The 13495-nt window shown below is 41.1% G+C and overlaps 1 protein-coding gene across 1 annotated transcript in view; it reads left to right on the top strand.

Annotated features, from left to right (window-relative positions):
* The window catches only part of LOC144734668 (sodium/potassium/calcium exchanger 2-like), a 75744-nt gene that overhangs the window by 50586 nt on the left and 11663 nt on the right, over positions 1 to 13495 (top strand). Inside the window, 2 exon segments of the mRNA XM_078616962.1 lie at positions 7224 to 7265; positions 10138 to 10221. Coding sequence (XP_078473088.1) covers positions 7224 to 7265; positions 10138 to 10221 — 126 coding nt within the window.

Here is a 13495-nt window from a genome sequence, read left to right as displayed (position 1 = left end):
GGGTGTAATCACTCTCCCGGCTGGTGGGTCAACAATGCAAGGTGGCAATTTCATTCAATAATCTATTCGTTTTTTTTTGTCTAGTTTTTGTTGTCTCATTGGCATTGTTTGTTTAAAAAATATCTCATCTGTACAGCTGTGTACACTCCATTCGCCTAAATTGTATCATTAGCATGTGACTTGCATACTATTTACATAGCATCATCATTGTCAGTCACGATATATCCACTGCTGGATGAAGCCCACCTCAAGTCGTCTACATCACTCATGATCCCGTGATACCACAATCCATCTTGCTCCTGCAAGTGAGCTGATCTCATCCCGCCATCCCTGCAATGGTTTTCATCTCTGGTATGATCCATCCTTTGGCCACTATTCCATCAGCAGCCTTGACAATCGCCACCTTCGCTTCCAGTGATGTGTCCTGCCCAAGCCCAAATGATTTTCCTAAACAGTGAAAGTTACTTGATACAGCTGTCGTGGCTGTGACGGTTCCACCTGAAGACGGAAGCTTGTGTTGCCTCCGAAACGTCGTGATTTTTATTTTATTTTACTTTTATTAATTTTAATGTTTTACCTACGTGACTTTACCGAAAAAACCTAAGAATATAAAGTTCAACTTCTAATTCGTGGTCGTTCTGTGAGGCATGTGTCCCTCCTTGCTTGCTGTCAGTACAATGTCAAGCAGGCACCTCAACATGCTTCTTTGCTTATTGTTCAGCTTTTGTTACATTTTTATTGCGATTGTCCAGAGATCCGACCCATGCCATAATGTACAGATTTTTTTTATGTCTTCTTCAAACACAGTTTCATGCTGCGTTTTCATTATTAAGTTCAAGTTATCAAAATCACTCCAGCCTGCTCTCATTCACTTCTTAAGTTCATAATTTAGATCCAGGTTCACTTTCAAGAATGACCTTAGGTAAACATACTCCATTGTGATAATAGTTTTTTTTACCCATTTATCTGGCGACAAAACTGACACCTTTTTTACAAGGAGTCATGTTTGCATTGACCACAATACCTGCAGTCGGAATGCAAAACAAAAAACAGGTGTCAGTTTTGTTGCCAGATAAAAGGGTAAACAAACTATTATCATATTTTGCTACTGGCAAAGGAGGTTCCAATGGTGATACTCCATTGTGTTTTCCAGCTGTGTCTCTCCAACAATGATTTTCTTTCTTTTCCCAAACCCTGTTGCACGTGACATCTGTCCTGTTGCACGTGACCTTTGTGTTTGCTCTTGAGTATTTCCAGCCCGATTTTCACGCCGCCATTGTTAAGTTGATTCAATCATTTACTGCAGCCCATTAGCATTGGCTGACGATGACTGTGTCCTTAGCATATGTATGGTGAATACTTTCTTCACGTACGTGTATGCAATAATTTCTCCAATACATTTTCTTTTCTTTCAAATATCTTCTAACGTGTCATGTGAATAACGTTGGGGAGTGTTTCCTAATGCACAACTTATTTTACATGTATTTCGCTACTTTCTTCATGCAATCTCAGTCTCTGGCATGAACATTTTTATATTCTTTGGGTCTTTCGGTAAAGTCACGTAGATAGGTTCAAAGAAAATAACAACAAAAATAACAAAAAACTACGACGTTTCGATCACAACACAGGCGATCGCTTGAACCTATCTACGTGACTTTACCGAAAGACCCAAAGAGTATGAATTCCTGCAGTCACGAAAGTTTTAAGTCAAGAAAATGTTTCGTTTTAGGATTCGAGAAAGCTTCAGATAGCGTTTCTCAGCCAACGTTAAGGTTTTCAAACTATTACAAGTGCAAAATGATTAATAATCTGACGAGCTGTGAAGATCTAGGCATAGACCAAATGTATGAAGAAATTAACTAACTCTTAAACGAGTGCCAAACACACAACCGGTGGCTTCAATGCAATGGTTGGTAACAATGATCAGAGATGAGAAGACGATTGGGAAATTTGGCAATGAGGTGAGGAATTAGAGAGGAGAATGTCTGTTAGAGTTCACAACCAGTGCGAGGATAACAAATACAAAAAATAAAAAGAGGATTTGACATGGAGGAGCTCAAATATACAAATCTGAAATTAAATTGTCTTTATGCTCATGGACAAATGCAAGATTGTCAGAAAGGTATTTCTGTTCTCGGAAAATTTAAACAAAAGAAGTGATCACCAGTTGGTGTGTATGCAAATGACACTTAAACATAGCCACAGAGAGGACTAAGATAACCATAATATAAAGTTCAGCTTAATCACGGGCACTGCCACGTTTCACGCCACGGTGGCGAGATGTTAACTACCTCGCCTTGTATACAGGAGGTCGTGGATCCCGACCCTGACGCCTGTATTTTTGCAGTTTGCATGTTTCTCCACGTGGTCGTGTGGATCTTTCTCCGGGTCCTGTGGTGATTCCCTCTATTTTTAGAAACATGCATTTAGAGTATTTGGCTGCTATACATTTCCACTTGATATGCCATTTCGTTGAGCAATCACTTGCGGCCAGGTCTTCTCTGAGAAAGAGCTACGTAGCTCAGTGAGCCTTACCTGCTAAAATATAAAATAGTTTAGTTTTAGTTTCAAACCCAGGATCTCGGTGGTGCCGCCACCTCCCATAGCGATCTTTGAGAACAACCGTAGCAACTCGACTAAGTTTACGTGGCCCAAACGCAATGACAGTAATTGGCTTAAGGATAATGGTTGTATCGATGAATAATGGCTTTAGTGATGAAATCTCGCTTGATGCCAGAGAAATCGGAGGACAGGGGTTGGCTGGGAGAGCGCGTGGAGGATGCCGTGACCTTGCTCGCACTGAGCCAAGCAGAGGCCGGCTCGCCGTGCTTGTGCTAAGCCGATTCATTCTCATTCGCTCTCGTGTGCGGTGGTTTGTGGACGATCCGATCGCATTAAGCCATTTTTTTGTTTAAACCGTAATGAGCCCAGAGCTGACACAGCCACACTCGGACCACTGTCTGCCTTCCTACTCTTTCCTTTGCGTCATCTCAAACTCCGGCACTCGCTCGTACTCGTAGCTAGCTAGACCCCCGAAAGGAATGGTTAAATGAAAAGCGACTAATTGTTACACAATGAAATAAATCACGACGTTTCGGGCGCAACACAAGCGTCCGTCATCACCACCTGATGACGGATGCTTGTGTTGCGCCTGAAACGTCGTGATTTATTTTATACCTACGTGACTTTACCGAAAGAACCAAAGAGTATGGATTCCTGCAGTCACGAAAGCTTCAAATCAAGATTGTTACAAATGACACACACAAACTCAGAGTTGTGTGGTGTGCAACTGTACACAGCACCTTGACAGGATGCATTTTCGTGGAATGAGTAAGGGTGACTTGGCCATTGTACATGACGGAGGAAGAAAACGATCTGAAAATGACACCACCATCACTGGGTGCTGCTGTCATCCCACGTAGTTAAAATATACAGAGCACACAGCATGAACAAAACACTGTTAAGTTAAACACGTTTAAAATGTACGCTTAAATAAATCTACAAATTATCTGTGGCCACGAAAATGAAATGTTTTTTTAAAGGGTGGAAATTCGTGGAAATATCTACAGATAACTGCAGATAATTACCAAACCTACGTCTAAATGTGGGGGATATACGTGTCAACATCCTGTGACAGGAGACATCAATGCAAAGGTAGGTAAAAAGGAGCATAGGTGAGAGGATGATCGGCGAATTTGCTATTGAAGAGAGGAATGAGCAAGGAAAACATCCAGGGTTCACACGCAGGAGGAGCATGAAGATAACGAACTTATTTATAAAACAAAACACGGAATCTATGAAGTGGACATGCGCACATCGATAAGTGATGAACAAAGTGAGTCGATTCTCACAGACAAACCTCAGATTTTAATTTGGAGCTTTCGTGACTGCAGGGATTACTCTTTGGTTATTTCGGTAAAGTCACGTATAAAGATAAAATAATAAATTAAATAATAGCATACTACGACGTTTCGATTGCAACACAAGCAATCGTCATCAGGTATAAAATAAATAGCAACAAAAATCGAACCAGAAAACTATAGACAGACATATAAGCAGACAGATATCACAAATATACACACAGAGAGAGAACACGCATCGGCACAAAGAGAGAGATCGTCTCTTTGACGAGGCCTTAAATAGAGAGAGGGGGGCGTGACTTTACCGAAATAACCAAAGAGTAAACCTCAGATTGTCAGGGATGTCTCTGTCCTCAGTGGATGTAAGCGATCGCAGGCCGATGCAATGCCAGTCACACTTCAAAATCGCAAAGGAGAGGACACAGCTAAGTACAGGTGAAAAAAATGACAGCTAAACATTTAAAAATCTAGCTCACGAGGTAGAACAATATTGACTGATTCTAAGCAACACATTCAAATCCCTGAGTATGAAATGTCAACACTGTACATTATGAAATCACTATCACTGGACAGTGCATTGAAAGTGAAAGGCAAAGTAAAGTGTTAAACAGAGAACAAATAGTCTGAAATATAAATAAGCAAGATGAAAAAAAGCATAGATATGAGAAAGAATGGAAATGCCAAAGAAAGAACACACAGAAATGCAAAACCATTCTAAAAATAATGAGACTTGAAATCGGAGGCCACAACACAAAAGTAATTTAAGACATCATAATCAACAATGGGAGCATGAAAGCAGCAACATTGATTTGATGGCTGTTACATCTTCGAGCGCAAGATGGAACTGGAGTGCATGGCAAACAGAGGAATGTTATAAAGATGTCTATTATCAAAACAATATATATATACCCTATGGGAACCTTTTGGCGTCATCTGGTCCAACCCATGTGAGACTAGGCTCTAAGGAAAGCTGTCTCGGGTGTGGACCAATCAACTTCAAGGACAGGGCACATTATCAGAGTTATGTTCTTTTGTTTGTATTCTGACTGCAGGAATTGCGGTCTATGCAAACATGACTCCTTGTAAAAAGGTGTCAGTTTTGTTGCCAGATAGAAGACGGCATATTTGAGGGGGGGGGGGTCTGACTTTTTGTGACGCCGTGTGACGAGGGGGGGGGGGGTCAAATATCGTCTAAAATCGCATGACGTCATTTATGGACGGCCCCTAACTAGTGAATATATGGTGGTGGTGCCAGTCCATGTAGGGCTTTACAAACTCGTCGAAGGCTCTTATCCACCTTTTTGCTGCAATGGCCCTCGTGCACCGTTTGTGCTTCTGGTGTTGTTGATACACTTGGGCTACGCCCATCCCCAAACCCTTATAAACAGTTTGCCTTTAGAGGCTGGCTCCTTTGCCTGATGACAACGGCTTGTGTTGCGAACGAAACGTCGTGATTTGAAAATTTAATTTTATTTCTAACCACGTGACTTTACTGAAAGAAGTATAATTTGTACTGAAAATATTACATTAATTATCACGACATCACAAGTCTCAAAAGTAGGTAATCAATTTATATTAATCGGCTCACATTTGTTTAGAGGAGCTACATTGCCACATCAATGAATGTCCTTATCCTATATCTCCTCAATGAAACATTATTTGGTGACGCTGCGTTGGCGGTGGTGTACAACTTCAACATAATAACAAACAAAACACTCAACACGTGTATCAATAACACTGCCTTAAAATGAAAATATATATAATTGCTGACGTTTAGGGCAATGGTCCTTCATCATAGCACACAGATGTGCTGTATCTCCTCAGGGCAAAACACACACACACTGACTTTTAATTTGAACAGATTTCTCATTCCATATATGCATTAGATGTATGATCATGCACTCATTTCGACGTGTACTACTACATGGGTCTGTTAATGAGCAGAACACACAAGGCAGGCATTTCCAGAGTCGAATTTGGATCATTCTCAAAGAGAAGAAATGAAACTTCCATTGGACGAGATGTCTGCTCAGTGATATTCAGATGTTTTCATATTTCACCACAAGTCGGTAAGGCTTTTGGTAAGTTGACGTGTTATCAGCCATTGTCAATTCACCTATTTTCATGCCCTGAACTGCTCATAACTGTTCACGTATCCCAGATTGCCCACAGTATACGTGGATACAAGTCATAATCTTCATATGTGTGTGTTTATTCATAATCAACGTTTTTGGGTTTAGATCGCGTTATTTATAAATGTGTCGTAACCCTCCACCACCCGACACGGCCAATCAGTAAAAAAAGTGTCACGTTGACAAAAGACAAATAGTTCACTGCTTTAGCCCACCGGTGTGTTGAAGCGTGAAACCACAACATTTACAATTTTTGAGAAGTACGACGTTTCACTGGTAATTGCATCCAGCATCATCGGTCAATTCGTGTGTGTATGTGTGTCTTTGTGTGATGAGAGCAGTAGTGTAGCAATTTAGCGCGCTGCGCTACGAACCCTGCGACCCAAGTTCAATTCCCGCTCACAGCTACCACCAGTGATAGTGACTATCTGAACCGGTTCTGGGCCTCCCCTAAGTCTACTCAGCCTCAAATGAGTACCTGGTGCGATGCCTTAACATCGCCACTCGGCAGACAAAGGCGGCCGGGCGTGGTGCTGGCCACCCACCCCCTCGTGTGCCGTGGCGGCCTTAATAGGTGCTCGCTAACAGCACTTGCCCCAACATTCTGTTACGGCTATGGGGGTTGGGGTACGTTGTCTTTTGAGTGTCTGCTTGCCAAAAGCTTTCGTACTTTGACTCGTCACTGTTCAGAGGGTTGCAGTTTTAAAATTGCATAACACAACGACAAGCGCAAATGGCAGATAAAGGAAGGGGATTACAGCCATTACAATAGTTTAACGACAATCATTCCACTGTGGTTGTGATGGGCAGAGGAAAGAAAACAAATGGTATTTGAAATGACAAAAGGAACCAACGGAGATTTTTTTTTGCGTTTTTGATGAAACATTCTCAACGGGGTTTCTTCCCCAAAATGTATATCTCTCAGCCCAGGAGGCCATCCTATGACATACATTTGACTCGCGTTCTTCTTCTTTGCCCTTGGAACATTTTCAATTGTATTTTTGCTGAATGACATTTTGCATATTTTGTATCATTTTTTTACATTTTCTTTTTTTTTTAAAGTACCACAGCAAGGTGATGTTTTATTTATTTATATCCGTGCTTTTTTTTGCGCATGGTTTTATTTTCCCACGATAAAATACCAGCACAGCACTTGGACCATAACTATTAGGACTTGACAGCATATCCACAATCACACAAATGGCCCATTTTCTCTTTGTTTGGCTGTTAGTTGATGCAGAAGCGAATCCAAATGTCACCCTGACCGAAGAAGGTAAGGAACGCCTATCCCCACTTTGACTCTATCTTTTGCTTTGCCGCTTCTTATTTTTTTTGCACACATTTTTTTTTCATATTTTGTGAGAAAAAACTTTGGCCACGTGACATTTTCACACGTGTGCTCAAGGTATTAATTGGGGGAGCGGTGGCACCGAGGTGAGTGCACAGAGGGCTTCGAAGCACTCGGTGGCGACCTGGTTTTAGATTATAGGCCATGGCTTTGACCACTGGCGAGAGATTAACGTGTTCTAGACCCGCTCCTTTGGAATTCACACTCACCCACTATGGCATGGGGAGGGTTTTTTTCTTCCCAGTCGTGAATTGGCAAAAAAGGCCGTACATTATTATTATTGTTATTGTAAAGGTATTACAGTCATTACGAAGATCATCTTTTTTTTTTACAGGAGGGTGACTTTTTGCCCTAGAATGAAACGATATCTTTTCCTGAATGTTAGACAGATTTCCAGAACGTAAGACGGACTGCAAAGTGCAAATTCTAAAAAAAATATTTCGACTATTTATAATTGACAATTTTTATGAATGATATTAATTTATCAATGATTTTGCAATCCTAAAATGTAACTGTTAATATGGGCTGTGAATGTTGTAGTTTGATTTGAACATTTTTTAAGCAATTACTGGGTTCCATCCTACAGGAATAAAATATGAATAGTACTGCGATGATGTAATGTGTAATATGTTTAAGTACTTGCAAATATTTCATTTGATAAAGCAAGTTGTATCTCATGTTTACAAGCTGATTTAACGATTAAAACAAATGCATAATAATTTCTTCCCACAGACAAATGTCACGCGTGCACTCTACTTTAAATTGAAGAGACAGTTTGCTTTGAAACCAGCAGTCTAAATATTTGTGCTAGTTAAGTCAAATGTCTTTGTCATATGTATGTGGAAACGTGCCTGACATATCCTTAACACAGTGAAACCTCACAAAGCCAGACTCAGAAAAGCCAAGAATTCGGGAAAAGACAAGCGAGACCACCAAAATAATTGTATACAGATGCATTTTTATACAGTCAACCAATCATTCTCAGAACACTGTTCTTGCACTAATTAAAACCAAACAATTTTGTATTTGACCAGGTAAGGCCCAAATAATTCTTATGGCAGTGCCCCGGGGTATCAAATAATACAAAATGGCAATTTTATTTCTGGGACACTATTTTTTCCAGGGGTGTACTTCACTCCGCGACTGGGGTAGAAATCAATCCGAAATCAGTGCCACTCCGCGATGTTGAAACGCCAAACATCAGCATAAAAAAATCCGTTATGGAAAAGTTCAACTTTGTATCGTGCATCGTGCACAGCTCGTCGAGATGAGTCGATTGCCACATCGCTGACCATCAACAGACTAAAAATGACTGCATCACGGACATTATGCGAGAGCCGGGGTTCTATGGTACCCCTTATGGGTACTGCCATAAGGTTCAAATGTTAGCTCAATGAAATGGCTCATCACGTGGAAATTTATACTCTAAACGCACGTTTCAATATGAAATTGGCACGTCAATATCTCATGGATTGCACGAGCAATCCGCAGTACACGCTGTACCGCACGAAATATTCTCAAGTTTTCTGTTTGGAATTCGGTGAACCGTGCGTACGAACGCCACGCAACATCCACGTGCTATTGGATGGCGCCTCCTCCTCCTCTTTCACTTTCTTGTAGTGATATTTTATATTTACTATACACGTATTTTTTTCAGTTTGCGAGAATCAGTTTCTTAATTCAGATTAAACTTATAAAATACTTGTTTTTGAAAGTATTATTAAAACATTTAGTTGTTTTGTTAATAACTTTATAATTTTATGTATATGGTATTAATTACGTCTCAATGTAATGTAACGTTAATAAGTGCTATTTTATTATTCACAGTATGCCGAACAACCTCTATAACGGGAGAGGCGCACCTTCAATTAGTTTGCCTTTGAGAGGTCTCACTGTATAAAGGTTCTTGATTCATCCCAAATGCCTTCTTGGTTCTTTCGGTAAAGTCACGTAGAAGGAAAATTATAAAATAATAAAAGGGAGGGAGTAAGGTTAGAATTAATAATTATTATTATTAATTCTAACCTTACTCCCTCCCTTTGATACTGCTAATCCTGCATAATGCATGGGCATAATGACTTTAAACCCCTCGCCAAACCTCCTACGCATTTCACAAGTAGTACTAATCGCATATCTGCATTTCCCATAAATATGATAAATTCCTATTGATATGCAAATTATTTTGTCAAGACGCTCTTCGCCCCTCCATCCCAGCATAAATAGTCTCTCCAAGCCTGGGGCGTGCCATTCAGACTCTGTCTTCTCGACAGAACTGTTCTCCACCTGAAGACGGCTGCTTGCATTGTGGCTGAAACGTCGTGAGAATGATTTTATGATGTTTTATTTATTTTATTATTTTCCTTCTACGTGACTTTACCGAAAGAACCAAGAAGATGAATCCCTGCAGTCACGAAAGCTTTAAATCTAAATTCATCCCAAATGCTCATGGCTGTGGCCGAGGGTTGGCGTTGGTAGAACACTCAACTCATAAGCAGACAGCTGCGAGATCAATTTCCGGTCATAGGTTTGACGAAACTCATCAACTCACTGAGGTTGATTCAAATCATATTTTTTTGTGTAACGTCAACAGTTGTTATCCGTTTAGGAGATGGCCTCTGCCATGAGATTACAAAAGTTTAATCACTAGCTCAGGGCTGCTCATTTGTTAACAGATATTTGTTGATTTTCCTTTTTTGAAACAATGCTAATATAACATGTGAAAATGTTACTTTGTATTGCTTGCCTCATGACCTCACTAATAGTGTTGTCTTCTTGTTGCTGCTGCTGCGTGGAACAGGGAGGTTCAGAGAAAAGGCAAGCATCCTGCACAAGGCGGCCAAGAAGAAGTTACAGTCTGGACAGGACGAACTGAAAGGTCAGCGCTGCTACCGCTGCAACTCTGCCCCTTGATCCCCAACTCATCCGTGCTCCGACACAGCCCTGGCCTCTACTCCCAAACCCACGTTCACATTTGAGGATCAATCAAATCCTCACAGTCATTTGCATTTATACCACACAATTCACAGTGAAAGGGAGTACACGTTTCAGGTATGGATTTTATTCACGTTCCTCACACCAAAGACAAAGATCCCCCCTATTGCCTTAACAGACTGTTGGGGCAAGTGCTGTTAGCGAGCACATATGAAGGCGGGCACGGCACACGAGGAGGTGGGTGGCCAGCACCACACTCGGCCACCTTTCTCTGCCCGGTGGCAATGTTTACACATCATACCAGGTACTCGTTTGAGGCTAAGTAGACCTAGGGGAGGCCCAGGACAGGTTCAGATAATTGCTATCATTGATTGTGGCCGTGAGTGGGAATCGAACTCGGGTCTCCGGGTTCGTAGCGCAGTGCGCTAACCGCTACACCACTGCTCCCCACGTACACCACAACGCACACCCCTCATATGCCTTCTCTCTCTCTCTCCCTGAACTTTCTCGAACCTTCCAGATGTTCCTCCAAGCCCCTCATTCTTCTTTTCCCTCCAAATATCCCCCCTTCAGGTCTCCTCCAACCCCCTGCCTCCTTCTCCTAGGCTCAATTACTGCCACCTTTGTTTATTTATGAATCCTGAGTGTGGTCCCGTAGCCCCACATAACCTCAGCGTGTCCCGACACGATCTTTACACTAGTATGGTTAATAAAAAGCACTTTTTCAGAAAATTCCATGGACAGGCAGACCTCGCTGGATGCGGGGGTTACGTTCCTGGAAAATGCCGTGTAGGGCAAAACCGCATTCGACAAATACAGTAATCGACATTATTTGGAAAAATAGGGTTGCATTCCTGGGTCCAAAATTATCACCGCCTCCCTCTTTCTTTAACTAATTCTACATGATTTCCACCCTTGTTTTTGCACTAAAGGATGTGGAACCACTCTCCATTTCTTGTGTGTGTGTACACTGTTTGTTTTTCAATTTCCCCTCAACACAAAACCCCTGTCTCCATTGTTCGTCCTCCACCGCGGCACTCATGCCCAACGCTCACCCCTGACACGGAATTGCCAGCCCAATGCTCGCCCCTAACACTTGTCACTTGAACATTAATCATTCGCCATCTAGGCTTCCGTATGACTGACGTCCTCAACAACTGGACGGCTAGATGGATGCATCAATGTTTGAACGTTTACGTTGTGCGTGTTGAATGTGTTACATTATTCCACAAAAAACACACACAAAAACATACGTGGGAAATAAAATGATGTCACTCTCACGGCACTACTTTCCAACGCGGAGATGAGAATCTTAGCAACGTCAAACAGCGTCGAGCTGAAACATCATCCCCGTGTTCTGGAAAACAGGCCTCATTAGGTGCACCATGCAGATCCGAAACAGGCATTCGATGAAGCCGAGTTGGACAAGGTTTTTCTGAAGATAAAAATGCACGAATACAAAACTAAAATAACAACTACAGTCATTCAACCACTCGGTAGAGACGCATTCATTTTTTTTACTTGTAACACGCATAAATTATGTCACCACGGCACCTGTACCAGGCTGTGTGTACTGTAATTTGAGGCCCCATGAAGTGTCGAAAGCTCAATAGCAGGAGGTTACTGGTCAAGCCCAGGTGTTGTGAGTTGACCAAAGGAAGGAACTTGTAGATGCACCACGAAATGCAGATTACTTCACTGACAAAAATCTACGTATGATCTCTTTTTCATTATTTGTGACAAGATATATCAAATTTAACTGAAAGAAATTGGACAAAAGGTACGTGTGTTTTTGATATGAAGCAAGCCACCAAAAGGCATGCTAATATTGTAACATATAATTGATTCCATAATTCTAGCTCTATTTTTTTAATGTCACACAAACTAAATGTGTAGGCATAACTGGAAAAAGATGCGAGTTTATCTGATCTGAATATACACAAAAAATCGACGACTGTTCTCTACCCCCCCCCCCCCCCCCAGATTAAACAAAAACTTTATATCTGCCTATGCGCTTTCCATACCAAAGTAATAAACTAACTCTGGAGTAGTTTTGACCTTTTAGGTCTCATTAGGAGAACGAATTGGGCTTGTTAAACAAATACTGGTGGGTTGCCGGATTTAATTGGCAAGACCACTCCATGAAATACCAAAGGGCCCTGGTCAATGCCGAAAGCAACAATGTACGAAGCACATATACTACCAGACTAAGGATTGTCCTATTTTGCTGTGGCAATATAGAATTGGGGATTAATTGTTTATTTAATTGCTCACAATGCCTCGAAATCAATGCAGAATACATATTTATTGAATGGTCTGGTTTAAGGCATCAGCCCTGTTACATATGTAGGTGTCAGTTCGATGTGCATCGAAATCGTGATGTTCACACGTCAGGATTAGGGTACACTTCTTCCAACATTGGTTTGATTTGCTCAAATTTGTTGTTTGAATTAAATAAAGCAAACCGATACATTTTTAATCAGACAAATGTTGTACAAAATCTAGTCTGCTATAACAAATTGAGATTGAATTTTAAACATCCTATTTGATGTTTCATAAACTACTTAACTAAGTAAAGATTTGCAAATCAGTATTAACGAATTAAAATAATAATAATACGGGGATTTGTTGTGAAACTGATATTAGGTGTGCTATTGAATATGCATGGGAAAATAGCAAACCTTTTGGCTGACTGGGTGAGTCATTGCATTACGTGGGCAATGTTAAATGGGTGGAACATTCATTGTTAAAGTGTAATTGGAGTTTAATTTGCCCACCGCTGTAATGAAAGAGAATGCAATTAGAATGTATGTCACACCTATATGCGACCCAATCTCAAAACGTGGCACAGACGCACTGGGCTTGTTGATATTGGGAAGTGTGTTGCAGGCTGTGCCACAATGACCACAGTCTGGAACTCATATCCCAGACACTCCGAGCCCGTGGCAGTGCAGGGCCCTCATGGTATGGACGGTTTTATTGGAATAATTATCAATACAAACCATAACCAAACCGTGAAACCTCTAACTTCACAAGACTTATGAATCAGGCTCATTCCCCAAGCAGGCCAGTTGGAGGGGTTGATTAAACTTAACTAAACTATTAAACTGTTTTTTTTTTTTTGCCAGGTAAGGCCCACCGAGCTATAGAGATTATTTTTAGAAGCGACCGGACCACAAAATTATAGTTTAACAAAGTGGCTTATTGCGTGGAAATACATAGCA

Source organism: Lampetra planeri, chromosome 3, assembly GCF_965212315.1.
Source record: "Lampetra planeri chromosome 3, kcLamPlan1.2.h2, whole genome shotgun sequence".
In the NCBI taxonomy this organism is placed as follows: domain Eukaryota; kingdom Metazoa; phylum Chordata; class Hyperoartia; order Petromyzontiformes; family Petromyzontidae; genus Lampetra; species Lampetra planeri.
The sequence above is the reverse complement of the archived record's forward strand: the minus strand, read 5'-3'. Positions and strand labels throughout refer to the sequence as shown.